This window comes from Quercus lobata, chromosome 10 (assembly GCF_001633185.2).
Source record: "Quercus lobata isolate SW786 chromosome 10, ValleyOak3.0 Primary Assembly, whole genome shotgun sequence".
Lineage (NCBI taxonomy): Eukaryota > Viridiplantae > Streptophyta > Magnoliopsida > Fagales > Fagaceae > Quercus > Quercus lobata.
The window spans coordinates 33,052,417-33,070,375 of record NC_044913.1 but is presented as its reverse complement, the minus strand read 5'-3'; the positions used below and the strand labels follow the sequence as shown (position 1 = coordinate 33,070,375).

Here is a 17,959-nt window from a genome sequence, read left to right as displayed (position 1 = left end):
CGAACTGACTCGCCGTTCACCGCCACCGTCAACTCCTACCCTTTACCAAGCAAATTCCGCATGCCACAAATAGACAGTTATGACGGGGTCAAGGACCCGCTGGACCACCTGGAGACCTTCAAGACCCTAATGCACCTTCAAGGAGTAGCGGACGCCATCATGTGTAGGGCCTTCCCCACAACATTGAAGGGCGCAGCGAGAATTTGGTTCGGCCGACTGGCACCAAACTCCATCGGCACCTTCAAAGAGCTCAGCGCTCAGTTTACCGCACACTTCATTGGAGGCCATCGATACAAGAAGTCTACAGCGTGCTTGATGAGCATGAAACAGCGAGAAGATGAAACTTTAAGGGCTTACATCTCCCGCTTCAACAAAGAGGCACTCTCAGTCGACGAAGCCGACGATAAGATCCTTGTTGCGGCATTCACGAATGGCTTGAAGAAGGGAAAGTTTTTGTTTTCCCTATACAAAAACGACCCTAAGACCATGTCGGAAGTTCTTTACCGCGCCACGAAGTATATGAACGTTGAAGATGCCCTACTAGCTCGGGAAGAGAAGCCCAGGAAAAGAGAACGACAGGAAGACAATCGGCAGGACCAAGGCCGCAAGAAGACAAGAACAGGAGACCGGAGGGAAGAAAGACGCCCTAGACCAATGGGGGGAAGATTCACGAGCTTCACTCCGCTAACAGCCCCGGTGGATCAAGTCCTTATGCAAATCAAGGACGAAGAGGCTCTGACGTTCCCAGGAAAACTGAAGAGCGACCCCAACAAACGTTCCAGGGGTAAGTATTGCCGTTTCCACCGCGACCACGGCCACGACACGGCTGATTGCTATGACCTCAAGCAGCAGATTGAGGCCCTCATCAGACAAGGAAAGCTGCAGAGATTCGTTAGCAAGGAGAGAGCGGATCCCCCCGCACAAGACCAGCACCCCCGACGGGACAATGAGCGACCGAGGCCTCCGATCGGGGATATCAGGATGATCGTAGGAGGAACGGCTGCCGCCGGGTCATCCAAGAAAGCCCGCAAGACCTATCTTCGGATGGTACAAAATGTTCAGCTGACGGGAGTCGTGCCAAAAATAGCACGGAGAGAAGGTCCCATAATCGGATTCTCAGAGGAAGACGCGCGACGCCTTCACCATCCACATGACGATGCGCTCGTCGTCAGCCTGCGTGTGGGGGACTACAACATGCACCGGGTGCTGGTCGACAATGGCAGTTCAGCGGATATTCTATACTATACAGCGTTCCAGCAGATGAGGATCGACAGAGAGCGGTTGATCCCAACCAACGCCCCGCTTGTTGGCTTCGGCGGGAGCCGGGTATTCCCATTAGGCGCAGTCACATTATCCGTCATTGTAGGCGATTACCCTCAGCAAATAGCCAGGGACGTGACATTCTTGGTGGTCGATTGCTCATCAGCCTACAACGCTATCCTCGAGCGACCCACGCTCAACTCATGGAAGGCAGTAACTTCCACCTATCACCTAATGATCAAGTTCCCGACTGATTACGGAGTAGGCGAGCTGCGCGGGAGTCAGATGGCCGCACGCGAATGCTACATAGCCATGATGGAAATGGAGGATCAGGTTCAGGCTTTAAGCATAGAAGAGCGCCGGACGGTAACAGAGCCGGTCGAGAAGTTGGAAGAGATACCCCTTGACAATTCCGATCCTAGTCGAACGACCAAAATCGGAACGCTCGCTAACACCACGATCCGTCAGGAGCTCATAACCTTCCTCAGACGCAATCAGGACGTATTCGCGTGGGATCATGAAGATATGCCGGGAATAGATCCTTCAGTCATGGTGCATAGGTTGAACGTATCGCCTGCCTTTCCACCTATCAGACAGAAGAAGAGAGTGTTTGCCCCCGAGCGAGACCGAGCCATAGCAGAAGAAGTCAGAAAGCTACGGGAAGCAAGTTTTATTAGAGAAGTATACTATCCCGACTGGTTAGCAAATGTGGTGATGGTCAAGAAGGCAAGCGGGAAATGGCGGATGTGCGTGGACTTCACCGATCTCAATAAGGCCTGCCCCAAGGATAGCTACCCCCTCCCGAGGGTCGATATCCTAGTAGACTCCACGGCTCAACACCAGCTGCTGAGCTTTATGGACGCCTTCTCGGGGTACAACCAAATCCGAATGCATGAAGCCGACCAAGAGAAAACGTCGTTCGTAACCAGCCAAGGCCTCTTCTGTTACAAGGTGATGCCCTTCGGCCTAAAAAACGCAGGCGCAACGTACCAGAGACTCATGAACAAAATGTTCGCGCAGCAGATTGGGAGTAATGTCCAAGTCTATGTGGACGATATGTTGGTGAAGAGCCGAAGGGAGGAAGATCATCTGGGAGATCTCAAAGAAACATTCGACACACTTCGCTCCTACAATATGAAGCTCAATCCAGGAAAGTGTGCCTTTGGGGTAACGGCAGGAAAATTCTTAGGATTCATGGTGTCTCAGAGGGGCATCGAAGCAAATCTGGACAAGATCCAGGCCATCCTGGATATGGCACCACCAAGAAATGTGAAGGAGGTGCAAAGCCTCAACGAAATGATAGCAGCACTAAACAGGTTCGTGTCAAGGGCCACGGACAAGTGTTTACCCTTCTTCCGAACATTGAAGAAATCCTTCGAGTGGACTGACGAATGCCAACAAGCTTTCGAAGAATTGAAGGCTTACCTCTCCTCCCCACCATTACTAAGCCCGTCGCAGCCAGGAGAGGAGCTTTTTCTCTATCTAGCCGTCTCCCCCGCAGCAGTTAGCGCGGCCTTAATCAGAGAAGAAGAGAAAGTGCAAAAGCCCGTGTACTACGCAAGCCGCACGCTTCATGGGGCCGAAGAAAGATACCCGCCCATGGAAAAACTTGCCTTTGCATTGGTTACGGCAGCCCGCAAACTCAAACCATACTTCCAAGCCCATACGGTGAACGTCCTGACTGACAAGCCTTTAAGGCGAGCAATGAGCAGTCCCGAGGCCGCGGGACGATTGGCACTATGGGCCATAGAACTGAGCGAATTTGATATTCAATACCGCCCACGGACTGCCATCAAAGGACAGGTCGTCGCCGACTTTATAGCTGAGTTCACTCATGATGAAGACAAGGGGGCAGCAGAGTCCCCTCAATGGAGCATATATACGGACGGGTCATCTAACAAACAAGCCGCAGGGGCCGGCATTGTGCTATTATCGCCCGAAGGAGACACCATTGAATGTATGGTCCGTCTTGATTTCCCTGCCACTAACAATAAATCAGAGTATGAGGCTCTGATAGCAGGGCTCGACCTTGCCAAAGCGGCAGGAGCCGCGAGGGTAGTCATCTATTGCGATTCACAGGTCATCACTAACCAAATAAATGGAGACTATGAGTGCAAGGGCGAAAAGATGAAGAAGTACCTTGGTGAAGTAAAGGCGAGAGTGGATGACCTAGAAGCTAAAGTCGTCCAAATTCCTAGAGAAGAAAACGAGCGAGCCGACCGCCTCGCGAAAGCCGCCTCAGCAGAACAAATGGTCATCCCTGGTAATGTACTCTCCTTCATACAGCTTTCTCCACTAATAAACCTCAGCAACATGCAGGAAATATGCTCCGACAGAAGCTGGGCGACGCCGTTAGTTTCATACTTGAAAAACGGGGTCTTACCAGACGAGAAGGAAGCAGCAAGGAGACTTAAGGTCCAGGCGGCGAGGTTCGTCCTAATAAAAGACATCCTTTACAAAAGAGGTTTCTCCCGACCATATTTAAGATGCTTGGGTACGGAAGAGGCAGACTACGTCATGAGAGAGGTACATGAAGGAATCTGCGGAAACCACTCAGGGTCCAGATCGTTGGTACACAAGCTGGTGCGAGCAGGGTACTTTTGGCCCACCATGCAGAAGGACGCCGAAGCCTATGTCAGGGCCTGTGACAAGTGCCAAAGGTTCAGCAACATTATTAGGCAACCAACCGAAGAGCTGACCCCAATGACGGCCCCGTGGCCGTTCGCACAGTGGGGCTTAGATATTATGGGACCCTTCCCTACAGCAGCACGACAGCTAAAGTTCCTAGTGGTAGGCATCGACTATTTCACAAAATGGGTAGAAGCCGAAGCTTTGGCCACAATTACGGAGAAAAACGTACGAAGCTTTGTTTGGAGATGCATCATATGCAGGTTTGGCATTCCTAGAGTCTTCGTCTCGGACAACGGACGGCAATTCGACAACGACTCCTTTCGAGATTTCTGCTCGCAACTAGGAATAAAGAACCACTATTCCTCCCCCGCCCACCCTCAAGCTAATGGCCAAGTCGAAGTTACGAACCGATCCTTGCTCAAGATTATCAAGACTCGGCTCGAGGGGGCAAAGGGTATATGGCCCGATGAATTGCCAAGCGTGTTATGGGCTTACAGGACGACAGCAAGAACACCCACAGGAGAAACACCATTCCGGCTGACGTACGGAGGCGAAGCAGTCATTCCAGCAGAAGTTGGGCTCGCAAGCTACAGGGTGCACAACCACGACGGGAACAAAAATGACGAAGCTATGCGACTACAGTTGGACCTGATAGATGAAATCAGGGCAATAGCAGAACAAAGGCTCGCTCGGTACCAGGACCGTATGGCTAAACATTACAACTCCCGGGTTCGACACAGGGACTTCCAGGTTGGAGACCTTGTTCTTAGAAAGGTCATGGGAGCCGCTAGGGACCCTACCCAAGGGAAACTCGGCCCCAATTGGGAAGGACCCTACAGAGTCACGTCATGGCAAAGGAAAGGCACGTACCATCTAGAGACGTTGGAAGGAAGGAAACTGCCGCACCCATGGAACACCGAGCACTTACGAAAATACTACCAGTAGGAGCGACAGCACGAAGTTGAACTTTTTCTTATTTTATTTTACATTCCGGCAAGACTTTAGTCTCACTCCTCAGAACTATCATTTACTTTAATTTTTTGCAATAATTCTTCTTTTTAGCCCAAGGGGCAGGATTTACTTTTAATTACTTTTTGAATGCATGGTAATAAGAGGAGTTTTTTCAGAAATTACTAGTGTATTTTTTCTACGATCTAGTAAGTCCGCAACCAAAACCACTAAATCCATAACATATGGACCAAAAAAAATGTCAAAGACATCAAGGCTAAGGCTGACGGTCCGGGAAATCTTAAAAGCCGACGGGCCATGAAAGATGTCAAATACATCAAGGCTTAAAAGGCTGACGGGCCAAAAAGATGTCAAAGACATCAAGGCTAAGGCCGACGGTCCGGGAAATCTTAAAAGCCGACGGGCTATGAAAGATGTCAAATACATCAAGGCTTAAAAGGCTGATGGACCAAGAAAGATGTCAAAGACATCAAGGCTAAGGCCGAAGGTCCGGGAAATCTTAAAGGCCGACGGGCCATGAAAGATGTCAAATACATCAAGGCTTAAAAGGCTGACGGACCAAGAAAGATGTCAAAGACATCAAGGCTAAGGCTGACGGGCCATGAAAGATGTTAAAATACATCAAGGCTTAAAAAGCTGACGAGCCAAAAAGGTGTCAAAAACATCAAAGGTAAGGCCGACGGTCCAAAAAATCTCTAAAAAGCCGACGGTCTAAAAGATGAAACAATCATCATAGGGACAAGGTCCTAAAAAAAAAGGGGGGATGTTAAAAACATCAAGTCCTAAGAAACTGACGAGCTAAAATGATGTTAAAAACATCGAAGCTAGAAGCTAAAAAGGCTGACGACCATTAGATGAAGCAATCATCGTATGGACGTAGCCCTCAAACCAAGACATACAATAATGAGTCATCAAAATGACGGATTTAAGAGATTGACGACCTTAAAACAGTAGCAAGGGCTGTAGACCAACGGTCATCAAGCCGACGGAGCTTAAGGCCTAGGCATGACATTCATGCCAACGGGGGCTTCCAACAGTGCAAAATAGCTGACGTAATCCAAGTAGACGAGAATAATTACCAAAATTTTGTCTAAGGCCACCATCAACAAAGGGATATAAAAGTTACGGAAATTAAACACAACTATACACAAACAAAAGCCCAAGGGAAACAAAGAGAACACTTAAAGATTGTTTGAAAATTACAACTACAACTGTTTTATACATAGCCAAAATACAAAATAAGAGCTAAGGGGCAGGAACATCAGCATTCTTGCCGTCAGCATCCACAATCACAGCAGGAGAATCAGAAGCAGCAGGATTAGCAGCAGGCTGGGCCAGGACCACGCTGTCGTCGCGCCTCGGAGTAGGCTGACGGAGGCTGTCGTCTCCATCACCCATGGTGATCCCGGATAAATCCAACTCCGGGTAGGCCGACGCGACTTGCTGAAGGCAGTCTTCAAACCCGGTGCCATAATATTCGCCACACGAGTCAAAGAAAGCCTGCGACGCTTTGAAATCTCTGATCGCGTCAGCCTCTGCCGTCTGCAGCTTTTCGCCCAGAGCCGTCACCTCTTCCTGGAGTTTATCACTCCGACTACTGCTCTCCGTCAGCTTCTCCTTAACTTCTTGCAGCTCCATGTTGAGGGTACGGACGGCATCCTTGTACTGAGCTTGCTGGTTCAACAGGCTTTTATTGTGACTGCGGACTCGAGTGACGACCCCCTCCTTCGCCACACAACGATCTTGAAGGGCCTTGACACGAACCAAGGCCTAAGAAAACACATCCGTCAGTTGAAAAGTATACCAAAGCAAAGCAAAGCTTCCCCAAACAAAATTTTAGTAAACATACCCTGGTAAGGTCAAAAAGGGCTGACGCCCCTAGTTCCTCCGTCCCCACCTGGTCACAAGGTTCAATATCCGTCGGTTTAATCAGGGACCCAACCTCCCCGACGGCATAATCCTTGTGGGTCAGGAGACGGCAGGGGCCCTCGCTGACGGGACCGGCAGAAGTCATCACCCCCTTGCCCGCACCATGACTAGGCTTGGGAAGGGACTTCTCCTTCAGTGGTTCGTCCCTTGGAGTGACGGCAGCTTTCTTTAAGGGACGGCTGTCATCACCGTCAGGCTTCCTCTTCGTCGACTTAGCGACGACCTTTGGAGTTGACGAGGCCTCCCCTGCTGCCTCCTTATTCTTTCTCTCCTCCTTCTGACGGGCTGCGGCGGCCCTTATCCTTTGCTTCGCAGAGTCCATTTCTACAACACAAAGAACACCATTAAGGTAGGTAACGGAGGAATAAAAAACTGACGGGATAAATTAAAGCCTACTCACGACGGCGTGCAAATTCTTCCAACTTTCGAGCTTCCGCTGACGGATCTGGACCCCCACAGTATAAGTGAAGGGTGTCGAGGGTGATCAAATCCCTACACTTACGTTCTTCCAAAGGAATTTCCAGAATCCGTTGGATAAACTCCTCCTGCTCGTCAGTTATGTGAGGACGGGTATAAGCTGAAAGAAATAAAAAGTATTGTTAGCATCGCCTCAGAAAACACACGAGCCTCATAGCTGACGGGATTAACCTGAATCCCTGACGAAGGCCCAGGTATTGTCAAAGTAACCACGGGGCATCGTCGCCCACTCCTCCTGACGGCAAACCCAATCCGTCCCCTCAACAAAAAAATACCGACTCTTCCAGTTCCTGTTTGAGTCTGGCATATCTGACACTAGCCTTAGCCCTTTCTCCCTGGCATTAAAATGATACGTCCCCTTAGACGAGGCGATGTGGTGAGGCCTATAACAATGAAAGAATTCTTCTAAAGTGAGCTGACGGTGTCCTCCGCTAAGACTGCCCCAAAGGATTTCAGATCCTATAAAAGTCCTCCAGGCGTTTGGGGCGATCTGGGTGACGGATATTCCAAGGAAGTCAGCAAGCTGACGGTGTAGAGCCGTCAACGGTAATCTCAGACCGGCAGCAAACATGGCGTCATACATGCCAACGTCAGCTGTCCTCCCGGAGTAACACCTCTCATTCTCTGTAGGGAGACGGAGGGGAATGTGGTCTGGAATTTGATAACGAACCCGTAACTCCCTAAAAACTTTGTCGCTCATCCCAGGCGAAAATTTGTTGACGGCCCAATCCTCAGGAAGAATGAAGGGACGATTATCTCCGGGACCCTCTGAGGTCCCTTCACTGGATCTCTCATCCCCGTCACTGTCCTCTCCGTCAACATCCACTCCATCCTCGCCATTTCCATCCCCTCTTCCCTCATCCTCATCTCCCTCAGCAAAACTCTCATCGTCGTCAGGAGATTGGGCTGACGACCCTCTCTCTGACGGAAGGGAGAAGTTTGACTCATCTCCAGAGCCAAAGGTTTCGTCGTAGCCCGCTCCTTCGCGGACTGACGACTCCTCACAAGACGCGTTACTCGACATCTGACTACCTACAAGTGACGGGCTTAAGCTAAGTACCTAGGCTGACGACCATACTAATGAGGCAAAATAACAAAGGGAAAAGAAGAAGGAAGGAAAGAAAAAATGAAAACTTACCGGTATGAAGGCTTTCTGGACGACTCTAAAAGACAGCGCCAAATAAACCGACGGAAGTAAAGCTGACGAAAGGGGGGCGACGGTCTTTCTCTCCACAAGATCAGCAAGAATGAAATAGTGAAAAATGAGGGGAGGTGCTGTTTATATATAAAAAAAATGGCGCGAAAGACGAAGCGACGTCTCGTCGAATGCAAAGCCAATAGGAGCAAGCCACCTGTCCAAGGCATTAAATGCACAAAATCCACGCGAACGATATCCCAGTAAAACAAACTCCACAACCCGTCAGTACAAAGTCTGACGGAGGTATGGAGTAGGGGGCAAGTGATGAGGATAAAACTAGTTAGATAAGGGTGACGGGCAAGCTTGACAAAGCTGACGAGAGGGAACTGTACCGTCAGCATGTCTTCAAGACTGACGGGGGAGTAAAGGAAGAGCACACATGTAACCGGGCATCCTGAAGCTGACGGAAGTAAAATTAGACTGACAGGAGTAATTAGGCAGACGGGAGTAAAACTTGGGCAGACGGGGTTATCCTAAACTGACGGCGTGGGTCTACAAGTTGATTGACCTGCCCGTTTACGTATATAAGTAAAATAACTTGCTCTCCGCGTTTCAAGGAACCTAAAGACTCCTATATGGAAAGAATCCCGTAAAATACGCCCAAGAAGACTCCTATAAGGAAAAGACTTCTACTCCAAGGAAGAGAGGTCAACCATCTACTACTATAAAAACCCAAGCACCCTCACAAAACAAGGTACGCATAATTTACCCTCTCTAGCACTCTAGAGCAGTGAGAATAGTTCTAACTTGACCTTCGGAGGGTGTTTGGCCGGTACCACACCGGTACTCTCTGCTAGGTTCTTCCTTTTCGTTGTGCAGGTGCCGTTTGATCGTACGAGGAACGTGTGACTCACTGGTGATACTATTTTCGGCTTCATCAGTTAATGTACTTTATCTTTAGGCTAATATTTAATCTTCTAAGATGTATGGATTTTTAAATTCTATGTTTATAAATATAAATAAAATAAATGAAGAAAGAATTTTTTTTTTTTTAAATGATTTCTATGTTAAAGCAGTACGACTTATTTATAGACTCCATTCCTACTTTTTTTTTCATGATTTTTCTCAGATAATCCCATTCCACGCAGCCATAGATCTTGCTGTTATCGAGCTTCAATGCCATTTAACCATGTTTCATTTACCTTTTAGTTTTTCATGGAATGTTTCAGGTCTCAAAAGCAACAATGACATTGTGTGCTATTAATCTGCTTAGCATGAAAGCATTATGTATGTCCGAGTTTAATTTAGACAATCGGGGTTTCAATTTGTTTATTAACATTGCAAAGACTAATGAGTCTTTATTAAGTCATGGTCTCTAAATTCTTTGTTTTGATTGTTGCATTTGAAAGAGCGTTTGGCGTACCTCATTGAGGTGAAACTTTTCTCAGCAGTTGTTGGTTCATGTCATCCCACACCACTTTGTCAATGAGGTTGGCCCCCTCCATATTGTCCTCTACAAGTGCGTACGCCATCCCTAGTTGGTGTCTCGCTCTATTCCGCTTGCTTCCAATCTTGTTTCCATGAAGAACAAGATATGAGGATTTTCTCGCTTCACTAAGACTTGAAGTTCTCGAACTGCTCATAGATCCCCCAAACCATGGCAATCATGGTGCTCGAAAGTTCAAACTAGGTGCAAGCACACTTTGAAGCTTCGAATAAAACCAATCACTGCTCCAATGACCCTTTGTGGTTCTTTGTCAACCTTTACAAATGAAGCTTCCCTCTGGCCTAATCTTGATTTTTTGGTTATGAAGGAGTTCAAGAACTGAAAAAAGGAATGAAAGGTTCTAAATGGGGTAGTTTCAGTACATGTATTGAATAGGTGGGGTGCACGAAGGTTACAACTTAATAAACTTGAATAAGAGAGGAGATGGAGATGTTTGGAAGTGGAGAAGGGAAAGGGGGGTTGGGGGGAAGTGGCAAGGACAAAGAGGTGGGAAACAAAATGGAACTAGGAAAAGAGGAAAAAATACCCAAAGGGGCTAGCACTGAACACGGTCAAGCTAGTGGCTAAAAGATCTCAAGTGAAGGCCCGGTGGGTGGGGAGAGGGTGACGGGTGGATTTGGCTGGTGATCAACTGTTCTCATAACTGCATCTGAAGTTTTCAAGAACTAAACTTCATTAGTCTAGGGAACATAAAGACCGCATTCATTTCCTCTAATTATTTTTGTGAGTTATAATGAAAGAACTTAAGTCATTTTACTTATAGATACATCAGATTTTATAGTGAAAACCATCAAATTCATCAACAATCCCATACAAAGTTAATACATCCAGTCCTGAAGAAAGCCAAGCAATTTCATCAATATTACAAAAAATTGCAGAAGACAATGCCTTTATATATATATAGGAGCAGACATTGCTTTTAATTTGGAGGACTAGCAAACTCCAGTTTTCTTGCGAGCCGCAAGCTGCCTCCAGTAGGTGGCTATCTCCTCCGGAGTCTCCCTCGCACTCTTTTTTATGTTCTTTTTGCCTCCATCCTCTCCGTCTTGTGTCTCATCAACAGTAGCTGTGACATGGGCAGTTTTGGTGGAAACACGGATGGGGTGTGTCTCCATCTCCTTCATAACTTTCACTATGTCTGAAATAAGTCTCTCAGCCAAGGCCCGGCTGAAATCCTCTCTAATTACTACACGAAGAACAGCAATGTGTTGAGCATCAGGTGGCATTGTGTAGGCTGGAACGATCCACCCAAACCTTCTCAAACTCCCTGATATCTCAAACACATCGTATTTGCTACTGTCTTTGAGAGAGAAGGCTACCAGGGGTACTCCTTCATCCTTGGAGACAATGTTAAACAACCCCGTTTTCTCAATTCCTTCTTTCAGTGCTCTGGCATTCTCCAAGCAATTCTCCATGACGTTCTTGTAACCCTTACATAACATAGACAAAAGAACCACAAAATTACATAATGAAACATAAAAAAAAAAAAAAAAGAAGGTACCCAACTATAAGCAATCTATACTATTACCAGGCAATCTACTTCAAATATATAAGTTGCTTCTAGAATAGCTTATGGGTTGATTTTTGCCCTCACTTTATCTTTCATTTTAATAACCATGGTTTACAATTCTAATTGTAACCAACTTTGCATTCTCTAATGGCATGTTTTATCATTCCATAAAAATTATGTCGTCTATTATGGTTTCAATGGTGGGATTCTGTGAAATGCAGCCTTTTTAAACCTTTTCAAACTCTTTCCCTTGTCTGAGTTAATGTCTATAACTTCTTTCGGGGACCAACATTTTTGGTGACAAACGTGTAATAAGATCATAAGAGGCTAAAACAAAAAAAGTTCATTCTTGTTTACTGGACGCTCCTAAAGGAATTTTTTCCAACAATTCCTCAGGAAGTCTATGCTAATTCCATTTGTTACTCCAAAAATGGACTCTGACAGAGCATACTTTACCTTTTCAATATCCTAATTTGTGGATATGCTTAGAGCAATTCTCATATCAGTCTTTTGGTTTTCCCCTTCTAATTAGGGCATATTTCTAAGCCTAAGCTCAATATAATGCCAGTACTCTTTCTTGGCCATATATTGTACGTTTTATCTCAAACTCTATATTGCAAGATAACAGATCTTGGAACCCCATTAACATTTCATATTAAAATACAGATAAAACTAGGAAAAAGATGAAAGAATAAAAGTAACCTCCAATATGCTGAATCAAGCCATGAAGGTATCCTTCAATTCAGAATAAAGAAACCATTACCTCAAAGCCCAGCCGAACAAACTGATAATATTGAGCAATGATTTGACTAGAGCCTGCCAGAATTGAAAATGTTGGAAAATAAATAGAGAGAAGATTAATGATAAGGTTACTGAGAAAATCCCAAGTCTACAAATCCTTTTCAATGAGATGAATGTATTCAATTTCAAAGGGACGTCTATGTTGAGAGTGCATGAACACCAATAGTCCACCCTGGATTTTGCTCATTAATTGAGCTTGTGTGGTGAGGTACTTAGTACAATGGGATTCCTACTTCCTTTTTTATTAGGTTCTGTGCCTATAGGAAGGCAGCCTTTTCTCAATATTGGTAAAAGACATGTGAGGCTTTAGGGGTGAGGGAGCCGCCTGAGATTATTTTTTTTGATTGGTAAGTTACATACGCATCCAATGGGTCTTGAACCAAAGCCCTCCACCTAAAATGTATACAGGGAGGAGAGGACAGATTCACTAGAGTTCTTTGGATTTTCATATAATTATTTTTTGCAGTGATGAGTTCCAAGATTGCCCAAATTTATAATGGTTTCTATTTTGTTAAATGATAAAGACCATTTGCCTTCTTATGAAATTCTGCTTAAAAAATTGATGGAAATGATTCAGTATCAAGATTGAATTTAAAAACAAGCTGGGTGAGTACATTTTACAAAAGCAAAGGATTCACCAAGACTTAAGCAGATGCGTATAAATCCGTGGATGTGTCACACCTATATATGCACGTATATTATATATAGATATTACCTTTGGAGAAGTTGAGGGTGAATGTGGGTTGATCAGATCCAAGATAGTTGATGTGAAAGACAAGGTCATCAGGTAAGTCCTCTTTAGTCCTCCAAACAACCCAGCCAACACCAGGGTAGACAAGGCCATACTTGTGACCACTAGCATTTATGCTCTTCACTAAAGGCAAACGGAAATCCCACTCAAGATTAGGGTAAATGAATGGGGCAACAAAACCGCCACTAGCGGCATCAACATGGATTGGGGTGTCCCATCCTGTCTCCTTATTCTTTTCAGTGAGGAGTTCATTAAGGAGTTTCACATTCTCAAACTCTCCATTCAAGGTTGATCCCAGAATTGCTGCAACACAGATGGTGTTCTCATCCACCATCTCAACTGCTTTCACAGGATCCATCACATAATATCCCTCTGACAGTTTTACCTCCTTCAGTTCAACCTCAAAGTACCTAGCGAACTTCTCCCAGCAAACCTGGGAGAGCATATTTTGAGGTAAATCAGATATTGATGCACTAAGGGACTAATCCTGAACCAGAATCATCAATGAAATCATCTTTCCCTGTAGCAATGTTGTAAAATTATCTTGCAAACATCAAGTTCCATTCATGCAAAAATAGCCAACGATATAGCCAAAATGGTTCCAAAAATCAAACATATATCACACATATACATTTGGTCAGACTCAGGAGTTCCTAAATTACAGTTCAACAAAGTCTTAATCCCAATACAGAGGGATCTATCGGTGTACATATTTTGACCAGAGTGTCAAGAGTTTAATCTCCTTTTTGTAAATTCATGATAGTGGTAAATTTAAACAAGAACAATGTACTTCACAGTCACACTAAATAAAAATATGAACAAAGGATGCATTTATAATATTTTAGCAGCTTAAAGTACTAATAACCACAATGTGAAACCCACCTGAACATTAGCTCCAGTGACAATGTTGGGCTTATCATATGGTTTGCCCTCTAATTTTCTCTTTGACTGCCACTTCCTTTTAAAAGCTAGACCTGCCAGCATTATTGCCTCTGATGATCCCACGGTACCCACACCAACAGCAGTATCAGTTTCTCCAACAGGAGCATTAAACAGGCGGGCTATCATATTCACACACCGATTCTGCAGAGTTAATACATTAGCAATGCTTCGTAATTAACAACAGGAATATTTAGACTAAAATTCATAGATCTCATTTTCCAAAATAAAGAGGTTGTGCCTTAAGAGCTGACATGTTTGACCAACACTATCATTATTCACGAAGAAGAATGATTCATTTTCCATATCATGAAGAGTAAGTCAAAGAATTGATTTCCATGAGCAAATCACATGTGATTGAAGTAATCAATTATATAGTTCAGATTTTGTACGTCATGAATGTAGGTTATCCAGGCCAAAGCATGTCAACCTTTGTGTCCTTCAATTCTCTATATTTTCTTCTTTTTTCACAATTTAAGTCCTTTCATATTATTAGATTGGATTGAACAGAATTTAATTTTATTATATTATCAAAGTGAATTTAATGGACTTTCATTGAATCGCTCCCCTGCTTATATTCCACTTGTTGGTACTTTCCATCATCACCTTGTTAATTAATTTTTATTATCTGCCATCTTATTCATCTTCTTATATTCAATAAGAAATATTACTGCTTTTTATGCATTTTGGCAATTTCACCTGTGAATTTTTAGCTCCTACAAGGCTAGAGCCTTGCAGCATAACAAAGGATTTCGTCACATTAATACTGAAGTAAATCAGGGAAGCATGTTTTGTGGATTTCTAATTGAGGGAGTTTCTTTTTTTGGTAGGAAATTGAGGAAGTTTCTTTTGAATGGCAGTACTTTTATGTGGCTTTGGAGAATCCAATTTGGTTCACAAACTAAGTTTCACCTTTTATTGTCCTCTTTCCTTGCATACCAAAAGAGTAGTGTAAGCTAGCTTAGAAGAAATTTTCAGTTTCTAAAAAGTTTGGTTCCAAACACCAATAAGAAAATAACTTCTCCAGTCATGTGTAATGTTCATGACTCACTTAGTTGGTCTGTTTAAATGAGTCATGTCATGTGCAATGCACATGACAATGACAAATATTATCTTCCTGTTGGTCGTTGGAGCTCAAGGCTCTAAATATGTTTGAAGACAAATTTTGTTCATTTATGGGATGAAAAAATAACTTTTTAAAGTTGGAAAACATTTTCCTCCGATCTAGGTTGGAGGAATCTTTTCAAACCCATAATCCATTATTATGTGGTATTTTATTAGACTATCGATCTACTTGTTTTAAATCCATAGTTTTAAAAACCGGACCAGCCAGTTCAACTAGAACCAAGCACCAATCTAGTCCAATAAAAAGCCCTAGCCCTAAAACCAGTCAAAAACTAGGAATCGAGAACTAAAACCGGATATTTGACTATTCCGGTTTTTAAAAACATGTTTAAATCATATAATTCATTAATTCATTTAAACAAATCACATGACTATTAAATAGGTCATGCAAATAAAAGTAAGCCTATATGGAGTAGTTTTTTAAGTTGCAACGTAGTGGGTTAAAGGAATTTTCTCCCAAACTGGTTTGTAGGAAATTTTGTCATTTAAGTTTTAGGAACAAAAAACATGTTTTATGCAAACTTTTGGGAAGAAAATAATATTTTAACTCTTTTATTATTATTTTGTGTGTGTTCGTTTTTAAACGAAAGACTTGGACTTATCAAACTAGGTCACTTATTTTATCCATAATAATATATATAAAACCTAAATAGTTAGATATTTTTGGTAAACTTGCCATATAAATTTTTAAGACCTCACAATTTTACACGTTATTATCTGTATATATTAAAAAGATTTAGAAAGTTAGTTATTACTTTTTTTCCTGTCAAAAATACCCTTAAATTAATTAACCAACAACTTAAAAATGAGACTAAAATAGTAAATTGAAAAAAGAAAGTTGGTTATTGCTTTTTTTTCTGTCAAAAATACCCCTACCTAAAATTTAAAAATTGGGTTAAAATAGTAAATTGAAAAAAATAATAAATTTCTACTTCTATGATGAAATGCCTTTCTGCTTATAATTAACTCTTACTTTTACGTTAATTTAAATTCTTACTTCTACTCACTAACTCCCTACAAAATAGGATTACTCTTTTGTTAGTTTTAAAACTCCTCCAATTTACAAAACTCACCCCACGTATTTATTTTTTTTACTTTATCACAATGTATTTGTTTCTTTTGTCCTCCTTTTTTTTTCAATTTTTTTTTTTAAATTTCATTACACCCTTAGGTTTTTTTTTTTTTTTTTTGGTGGTTGAAAAAAGTAAAAATATTAAATTATAATAAATGTAAATTATTAATTTTCACCCAAAAAATAGAAGAGCTCTGAGGCTAGTATAATATTATTGTAGTATATTTAAATTGAATTTAAATTAAGTTTTATATTTAAACCCCATTTAAAATTTTGACGCGTCATATTTTTTTTTAAAGGATAGAATATGTAGTTCTGAGTTCTGACAGTTTTATATTATAGTTTTTATTTATTTATTTATTTATTATACATATGGCACAAAGAAAGAATATCCACTGTGTCAGAACTCACAACCGTAGTTTTGCAGAGGCCTAAGTTTTATTATAGATTGAAATCTTTAACCTTTTGTTGCCATATAAATTTTCAACAGCACACATTTTGTATCTCATCATTTAAAAATATGTTTTTTTTTTATAAAAAAAAAAAAGATTTTTAGATGTACAAGTTGAAAAAAATTAGAACTGATTATATTATTTAAAAAAAATAAAAAAATCTCAGTAGTACATAAGTTAAAATTGAAAAGAAGAGAGAGAGAAAGAGACCTGGAGCTCGGTGGTAACAGGGTATTCGTCCATGTCAACATAGTTTTTGTTCATGGATGCCATCATAAGCTTCTCACATTCAGGCTCCATCCAGGTGGTCACAAATGAAGCCAAGTTCAGCCTGGGTGTCCCATCCAGCATCAACTCGTCATTTATTATCTGATATGCTGCCTCTTTTGGTATCGGATTCGCAGGCATCTTGTACCTATAACATCATCACTCAAAAGGTTTTTCATGATCCGAGTAGATCGAGTTCACTACCGCATGCAACAGTTTGGTAACCTTATAATTAAGAACCGTGTTATAATATAAGATAATTTTAAGAATTTTGTTTACTGTACACAAGCGGTAATAATGGCCCAGGCGAGAAATTAATTAGCTTTACACAGTCACGTTATTACTACATAAATCTGGGGTTTAGAGGACTTTTTTTAGCGGCGGTTGTTTCTTTAAAAATAAAAATGAAAACCATGAAAAACAAATAGATAGAGAGAGAAATGGCATGGCATGAAAAGCAAGATCACTTACTTGGGAACGGGAGTACGGACATATCTGGAAGCAAAAGTAGAGTTCAACTGCTCATCGCAGTCTGGAATTGTGGTTGTGAGTACCATTTCTTTTCTTAATTTGTTTTTAAGTCAGGAAATTAAATATATATATATATAGAGACAGATTTTGAGAGGAAAGTGAGAAAGACTGGAGGAAGAAGAGGGAATAGATGAATATTGATTTGCTTTGCTTTGCTGTAAATAATGATGGTACCACCAATCAAATGAGGGACACGTAGCGTATAAGAAAGTGTACAAGGTTGCGTACGTAAATACCCCTACCCTCTACTTTTTAATTGCCGGCAGCAGCAGATCAATGTTATTTTTACGCCAGCCAATAGACCTTCACCACGTCACATTTTGTATTCTCATCAACTAAATCAGATTTAGAGAAACGGTACAGAACGATTGGTTTGGATCTGCTTCCTTCATGTCGTGTCCTCTCCTTCACACCATGATAGCCCAGACCCAGTTCCTGAGACCAATAAGAGTTCAAAGGCATATATAATCGTGGCAGGAGACCAATATATCATTATCAACAAAATCTGTATGAGAACTGTTAAAAAAAAAAAAAAATCATGAAACCAGATTGTAATGGCATTTTATGTTTCCAATTTTTGTTTTGCAGAGGACACGGCGT

At 42.5% G+C, this 17,959-nt stretch overlaps 1 protein-coding gene across 1 annotated transcript; it reads right to left on the bottom strand.

Moving 5' to 3' along the window:
• Nucleotides 1–10,639: 10,639 nt before the first annotated feature.
• On the bottom strand, nucleotides 10,640–17,579 carry LOC115963209 (glutamate decarboxylase-like). The gene is made up of 6 exons (XM_031082139.1): nucleotides 17,300–17,579; nucleotides 16,772–16,976; nucleotides 13,856–14,056; nucleotides 12,938–13,406; nucleotides 12,185–12,237; nucleotides 10,640–11,341 (listed from the first exon to the last, which is right to left on the bottom strand). Exons 1-6 carry the CDS (start codon nucleotides 17,383–17,385, stop codon nucleotides 10,844–10,846), a joined length of 1,512 nt encoding a protein of 503 aa, XP_030937999.1. The 5' UTR covers nucleotides 17,386–17,579; the 3' UTR covers nucleotides 10,640–10,843.
• Nucleotides 17,580–17,959: the final 380 nt, after the last annotated feature.

Coding starts and splice junctions, on each gene's coding strand:
- LOC115963209 (XM_031082139.1), bottom strand. CDS start 17,385: ATGGTACTCACAACCACAATTCCAGACTGCGATGAGCAGTTGAACTCT. Junction 16,977..17,299: donor GTCCGTACTCCCGTTCCCAA/GTAAGTGATCTT, acceptor ATGATGTTATAG/GTACAAGATGCCTGCGAATC. Junction 12,238..12,937: donor CACCCTCAACTTCTCCAAAG/GTAATATCTATA, acceptor CAATTCTGGCAG/GCTCTAGTCAAATCATTGCT.